Genomic DNA, 8,032 nt, shown 5'->3' with positions numbered 1-8,032 from the left:
CAATGCTAGGCCTAATATGGGTTTGCCTGCAGTTGACTTATTTATTAGTAAAGCTGAAGTCAATAGAGGTACTATTATGAAAAAGTTAAAACCCCGGGCTCGAGGACGTAGTTATCTGATAAAAAAAACCACTTGTCATATAAAGATTTTTTTAAAAGAAAAATATAAGATTTAGATTCCTATTTAGAAAAAAAAATGGATGGAAAAATACTAGAAATAATATGGGACAAAAAATAAATCCACTTGGTTTCAGACTTGGAACAACTCAAAGTCATCATTCTTTTTGGTTCGCAAAACCAAAAAATTTTTCCATGGGTCTACAAGAAGATGAAAGAATACGGAATTGTATTAAGGACTATGTAAAAAAAAATAAGAAAATATCCTCAGGTTTCGAAGGACTTGCTTATATAGGAATTCAAAAAAGAATAGATTTGATTCAGGTCATAATCTATATTGGATTTCCCAATTTATTAATAGAAGGACGAACACGGGGAGTCGAAGAATTACAGATGAATGTACAAAAAGAGTTTCATTCTGTAAACCGGAGACTCAACATTGCTATCACAAGAATTGAAAAACCTTACGGACAACCTAATATTCTCGCAGAATATATAGCTTTACAAAAAAGAATAATTATCACAAGAATAATTATGCGATTCATTCACGCGCGGTGTCGTAACAAAATGGGTGTCTTCCCTAGGCAAAATCGACATTCCAGACGCACCGGCGCTGTCTGTTTTGCCGTCAGAGGTCGTTTCGACGAATTCACCGATTTGTGCGTCAATTTTCTCGTGTCGAAAATATGGCAATATGGGTGTCCTTTCCTACCAAAATGGGTACCCCGGACGCGTTGGCGCAATCCAATTTGTCGTCGGAGGTCATTCGGAGAAGTTCGCATTTTCACCCGTCCTTCTTTGGGCTTAATTGAAGTCCGATTTCGCGCAATTTCGTGAATTTCGTGTATTTGATGTGTGTATGTGACGAAAAAAGTCGTGACGATGTTTTCCTAAGGCTTGAAGTCCTATTTGGAACATTTTCCTTGAATCTACGCAACATAGCCCATAACCGCTCGTTCATAAGACGATGATCTTGTGCCAAGATGCTAGACATCAAAGGAAAATAGGAATTGGCTGGAATTTCTAGAAGGGTGAGTCTCAATTCTAGTTTTCTAAGATGGTCCATAGGAATTTCTAGAGCTAGAACCTAGGCTCTAAGGAGGAGAAGAAAAGACCTCACAAAAATGAGGTCAACAATGTGTGAGTTGGTGATGGATGTAAATATGAAAGTGTGGATGGCTGCCTTAACTTGTTTCAATTGAGGTTTTGGAGGGGTTGTAACTGTTCTCATCCTAATCAATTGAGTTACTTCTACTGTTTTTTCAAGTGTTTGCTTTCTTACTGCTTGAGCTACAAAGTATGACATTCATTAGTCGTTTTTTCAAGTGCTTGTGTGGTGGATTAGTTGCGGTGGATGCGTGAGGTGGCTTGGGTGTGATCTTCTGGCTTTTGGGTGTGTGAGAGTTGGTGTTGGATGTGTGAGGTGTGCTTGTCTGTGTGGTGGATTAGTTGCGGTGGATGCGTGAGGTGGCTTGGCTTGGGTGTGATCTCTCTCCTGGCTTTTGGGTGTGTGAGAGTTGGTGGTGGATGTGTGAGGTGTGCTTGTGTGTGGTGGATTGGTTGTGGTGGATGCGTGAGGTGGCTTGGGTGTGATCTTCTAGCTTAGGATGTGTGAGTTGATGGTGGATGTTAATATGCAAGTATGAATGGCTACCTTAACTTGTTTCAATTGAGGTTTTGGAGGGGTTGGAACTGTTCTCATCCTAATCAATTTTGAGTGACTTCTACCATTTTTTTAAGTGTTTACTTTCTTACTACTTGAGCTACAAAGTATGACCTTCATCAGTTGTTTTTTCAAGTGTTTGCTTTCTGTAGAAGTTTAGCTGTTTTTTTTTTTTCGTCATGATTTTACTGGGTTGCATTTTCTCTTACATCGCTTTGTTTCTTTTTAAAGAATTTCAATGAGTAAGAACAAGGGGGTTGGAGCATCGACCATGTGGGATAGAAATGTCACTATTATTTTTTGCGACCTTTGTTTGAAAGAGATAGAGCTGGGCAATAGACCCACCACCCATTTTAACAAACAAGGGTGTCAAAATGTTGATAGGATAACATTTAAGAATAAGGGAGACCAACTAAAGAATGATTAGGAGGCATGGAAGGAACTGAAAGGGGATCCACAGGATTGGGTTGAGATCCTGTGAAGCGGACAATAGATGCTTCAGAGGCTTGGTGGGCAGAGAAATTACAGGTAATAACCTATCCGATGAATGCTTCCTATCTTACTGTATTTACTACGACGCTGGTTGAACTAATAGATTGGTCATTTATTGCAGGCAGTTCCAGTCGCTAGAGCATTCAAAGTCAGTGGCATTGATTCAGTTCTAGAGAAGTTGGACAGTATGTTCAGTGCGTTTTTGCAATGGGAACTAATGTGTTCACCCCAAGTGAGCACGACTTTACAGGCACTCTGGATGAGTCGGAGGCAGAGCAGTTAGGTGATTTTGGTGGAATCCCCAGCCCAAGTGAGAGGAAGCAGGAGTCCACAAGCAAGTTAAAGCGGTCTAGGTTTGAGAAAAGAAAAAAAGGAGCAGTTTTCGTCAGAAGCTCAATAAAAGAACTGCTAGAATCATTTAAAAGTCAGGCCTATACTTCACGGGACGCATCCGTACGTGACTTTATTCGAGTTATTGAAATGTATCTTAAAGTTAAGTCGGATAAGGTATTCTACATGAAGTTGTTGAAGTTGTTGGAAGACCCGACACATAGAGAGATATCATGCAGATGGATGATCTCCGAGTTTACTATTTGCATTTTTTTATGGACCAATGATGTAGTGGAGTTATTATGTGTTGCTTTTGTTTGCTTTAGATTGTTTCGTTGTATTTTTTTATGTACATAAGTTGTTTATATGTTTTTTTTTTTTCATTCGCCGTTTGTGACATGGATGTTTATTTGCGTTCTGCTCATAGTTTACTTTCAGTACTAATATATTCTTTATGAAGTTCTCTGCTTTGCACTTATTGCCTTCGTAGAGAATTAATCATGATGGATCGCCAACAATTGATAAGTCGAGGAAAAGTTGTGGCGGTTATGATTCTTTTGTACTAATATTACAACTCCTATGTCGACCGAACTCCCTGCATGACATCGAGTTATATCAGTGAAAAATAGATAGGCGAGCTACTACGTGGACACACCACACAGTTCAGTAACATGTTATGTATGACAAAAGTTATATTTCTCGATCTACTCAAAGAACTACACAGAGAACATGGGCTGCATGACTCAAAAATGACAGCAAGAAAAGTGTTAGCAATAACATTCTACATTTTATTAGATAACGAATCAATCAGAGGAGCAATGAGCGCTTCCAGCATTCATTAGAAACAATCAGTAAACATTTCTCGGTGGGGTTGAGATCGCTTATCAGTCTAGTAGCTGCGATCATTAAGTTAGAAGATCAAACATTCGGGGCAACTCCGACAAATATTGCAAATGAACCGCGGTACATGTCATTTTTTAAGATAAATTTCTATAACACATGATATCCAGATATCAGAAAAGTTCCATGACATGCACAACTCTATAAAATCTGACAGAACTGCATTGAAGCACTTGACGAAACACACGTGAATGCACGAGTACTTAACATTGAGAAGGTTGCATACATTGGGAGGTGTGGAGCTCTTACACAAAATGTGATGGTTGTGTGTGACTTCAATATGTGCTTCAATTTTGTGATAGCTAGTTGGGAAGGTAAAACACACGACAATCGTATTTTCTCATTTGCGACACGAGACCAACTCCACGGCTTCCCGCACCCATCTCCAGGTTTCAAAATATATCAATCACCATCGTTTTTTTTAATTTCTCAGAAACTATTGTCTTTCGACAGGTAAATATTATTTGGTTGATACTGAATATCCTTTACAAAGGGGGTATCTGAAGTCATACACAGATAAAAAATACCGCATTCATGATTTTGAAAAATTCAGCTGGGTCGCAATCGGTATGAAGGAAATGTTTAACAAGAAACACTTCTCATTACGCTGCGTGATCGAAAGATCATTCGGAGTGTGGAAGAAATGAGTAATATTACATGATATACCGACTTACTTATTCCGAAGCAAGTGCAGATAATAGTGGTCACTATGTCACTACACAACTACATTCGACGACACCCCTTTAGATCAGATGTAGACTTCATTCTTGCAGAAGATGATCAGCTACAGACCCCGCCAGAAACATTTGAATTCCATGTGGGGCAGTCCATACCACAGCTAGAAATGGAATCACAGGATGCTGATATAAGAGACGGTGAAGGTGCATCGGAGATAACAACGTTGAGAGAGCAGCTAGCATATGATATTTTTGAATCTTCACCTGTTAATTTAAGAAATTCTATGTTTACTGTGTCTTAATTGTATCATGGATATTTTTGGATTTGAAACTTTAATGTGATTGCCTTCTGTTTATCTTATGTCTGAGTTTTATATGTATTTTTTTCTTTTTTTTTGGGTGGCTTGTGAGGTACATGATGAAACTCAAGACCTTATGAGTTCTTTTGGATGATCTGTTCCTCATTGTGGGTTCGTGTTGCGTGTCAAATTCCAATGAAGGCAACCGAGTAGCTTTGTTCTTCTGGATGCATCAGGTTTTGAGATTTTTCTAGATGGTTTTTTTGTGTGTATATGCACAATGAAGGCACCCAAATACTTTTGTTTTTTTCGGGTTAGGAGGTTCTTAGGCTACTATGGATGACCTTTTTTGGTGGTTGGGACATGTGACACATGGAAGACTGATTATATGAGGGTTAAAGGCAACTAAGAATTCATTTTTTTACAAGGTCAAGTGTCGTATTGTAGGGACAAATTCGTTTGTTGGCGTGGTGAGTTATCTGAGCCCTCGCACCTGCCCTTTTTTTTGTATTCTTTTATTTTATGTTTCAATTTTTTTTTTCTTGGGCTTCTGAGATACGTGATGAGACTTTGGCCCTTATGGGCTTTCGGAGTGCTCACGTCTGATATTTTTTTTCTAATCAGATTTTCTTTTCTTGATTCAATACTGTGTCTTATTTTCAATTTCAACATTTTTTTTCTAATTTATCTAATCTTACAGCTGACGTTTTCTCTTTTTAATAATTGTAGGACGATGAGCTCCAGGTTTTGGGGATCTCTGGGCATGTGCTATGCCGCTGCGGACCGCCGTCTTTGTTACCACTTCACGTTGGTCACATAGCTACGGGTGGCAGGTCTACAGGTGTCTGCGGTGGGCAGACGGGTCGGATGACTGTACGTTCTTTAGGTGGACAGCCAGTCCGCCCGAGTCTACGGTAACCCAAATGAAAAATGTTGTTTGAGGTTCGACGGTGTCTCAACCGTAGATAGTTGCTCGAGGTTTGATGGTATCTGAACCAGACAATGTTGCTCGGGATTCTAAGGTGTCCCAATCGAACTACGTTGCTCGTGACGTTCTTCTATGTTTTAAAATGAATATTGTCACTATTTTACTTGTAATTTTAACATATTATTTCTTCTTTTTTATTGTCATTCTTTTATTTGTAATTTTAACATGTTATTTCGTCTTATTTATTAGGTATTTTGATACTCACTATTAAGTCAGGTGTATATCCTCTTTTGTACTGTTGTGAAGTGATTTTATTTGTTGTGAATATATAATTTGTAGCCATTATAGTTTTGTTTCAAACCGCACAATAGCTGCGTGCCAGGTTGGTCATTTATCGAGAAAATGTTGCGAATCAGCTGTTTTCCAAACGCTCAAACCAAACAGTTAAACAACCTATCCAGAACAGGAGCATAATAATAATTTATCCAGAATCAACTGTTTTCCAAACGCACAAACCAAATAGTCAGCTAGTTTATCAGGATAAGCTGTTGATAAGCTGTTTATCTGGATAAGCTGGATAAGCTGCAGCTGCTCCAAACAGACCCTAAGACTGTGGTTTGTCATATTTATGAATTGTGTTAAATTTTATGACTTTTAAATTCTTCTGTTTTGAGGGCCATGCCTCAGTTTACCTCGAGGCTTATGCCTCGCTTTACTAAGGAAAACACCTCAATCATAATTTTGGTTTTTAAAACATTGCTCTTAATGCAGTAATCAGAAGCAGAGGCGTGTAATGGAAAATATTCATGATTTGTTCTTCTAAGGGAGCAGATTGAGCCGTTTCGAAAACTTCAACAGCATTGTCAACAATAATTTCAGTAGTAATAGATTGATCAACACCAAGGGGCTAAAAGAAGCAGGAACATCGATCATTTTTTCTTAAAAATAAACTAAACTCAAATCCAGTCTTTGAGAAAAAAGTTGAACAATAGACGGGTATTCTTTTGTAAAGAGTTCTCATATGTACTGCTGCTATTTAAACACAAGATCTCTAAGTTATGCATGAGCCTTAAAACATTGAGAGAGTTTTCTAAGAATCTAGCATGAGGAGCAGTATTATGATATATTTTCAAATTCTACCTACTGCCAATATTTAGATGCCGGAGATTCAACGCACCCCTTTATGAAAAAGTTTAGTGATGATCAATTCTACCAAAACTCTAGTCGCATTATTTAAAAAAAAAGTTGTTCCAATATCTACTTGTAAAGTTTTTTTAAAGATTGAGATCAAAAGAGAATGTAGATTAGTTCAAATAGTGCATCAGACAAAATTGTGAAAAAGAGATCCAAATTACAGCAATAGGAGGCTCCATGGAGCAATCAAAATGTGGAGATCATTTTAACATGTGCATCAGGAAACTATTAATGTTATAGGATCGTCATGAGAATAGTTTATGTAATCTGCTTCAAATAAGAGCTTTATTAATACATGCCAAGGTCCAGTGAGCTCGATAGAGTAATCATCTAAAAGTTTTAGAGCAGACACAAAATAATTGAGTTTGAGAGGCATGTCAAACATGTAAATCTTCTCCCTAGGAACCATGAGAGCAGGCTTGCTCTGGAAAGTTGAAGAACGGGTGTTTTGAAGATTTTTAAATGGTAGTTTATTAGAGTACTAGCTGTGTGCTTTACCAACATTGATTGTGCCCAAGAAAGATGGATTGTGGTGTATGTGCATTGGTGCTAGGGCACTGAAAAAAGATTACTATCAAGTACTGGTTTCACATTTTGAAATTAGGTGACTTGTTGGATTAATTGTACGAACCCTTGTTTAATTGTACGAACCCTTGAGGCTCGCCTCAACACTCTTGTATAAAAAATCACAATGAGGTGTAGGCATTGATGCCCAAGAAGGATGGATTGTGGTGTATGTGCATTGATACATAGGAAATGAAAAGTATTACTATCAAGTATCGGTTTCACATTTCGAAATTGGGTGACTTGTTGGATTAAGCGTATGGAACCCTTGTTTAAATTGTGCAATATGAGGCGCCTTGATGCTCGCCTCAACGCTCTTGTATAAAAAATCTCAATGAGGCTTACGCCTCATTATCCCATGGTGAGGTGTACGTCTCACCTAGGTTGCGGCGTCTTTCATTTAAGAAAGCAAATCAAAAGTTTGAGGCTATCCGCAATTTTTTTGTTAAACTAAAAGTATTTTCTACATACCTTATTCTATTAATTCTCGCACCTCACATACTAAATAACACTAAACAAAATGAAAAGATATCCATAAAAATTTTTGTAGTTAAAATTTTAATTATCAACATAGTTATTATTTTAATTAATATTTTTATTGATTATTATTTATTAAAAAATTGAAGATAATTGAGATTAAAGAAAATGAGAAATAGAAGAATTTAGATAAAACTATGAATAAGGAGTGAGATCAATAATTCATTATGATGGTGATTTTAATGAAGATCAATTGGGTGACAAGAGTAAGAGAGATTTTTACATTAAAAAATTTTGAATGTTGTTGACTTGTTATATTCTTGTTTAAGTGGGGGATAATATTAGTGGAAGAGAAATACTTATTTTGAACTTATTTTGATTGTTATATTTTG

General features: G+C 37.3%; 1 protein-coding gene across 1 annotated transcript in view; it reads left to right on the top strand.

The window, feature by feature from the left end:
• LOC110031080 (serine/threonine-protein kinase STY8-like) overlaps positions 1-5,431 on the top strand; it is a 67,490-nt gene extending 62,059 nt beyond the window's left edge. The window contains exon 6 of the mRNA XM_020734124.1: positions 5,207-5,431. Coding sequence (XP_020589783.1) covers positions 5,207-5,395 — 189 coding nt within the window. The 3' untranslated portion in view covers positions 5,396-5,431. The remainder of the gene's footprint in view (positions 1-5,206) is intronic.
• The last annotated feature ends 2,601 nt before the right edge of the window (positions 5,432-8,032 follow it).

This window comes from Phalaenopsis equestris, unplaced genomic scaffold (assembly GCF_001263595.1).
Source record: "Phalaenopsis equestris unplaced genomic scaffold, ASM126359v1 Scaffold000002, whole genome shotgun sequence".
NCBI lineage: Eukaryota > Viridiplantae > Streptophyta > Magnoliopsida > Asparagales > Orchidaceae > Phalaenopsis > Phalaenopsis equestris.
This window is presented reverse-complemented; position numbering and strand designations above follow the sequence as displayed.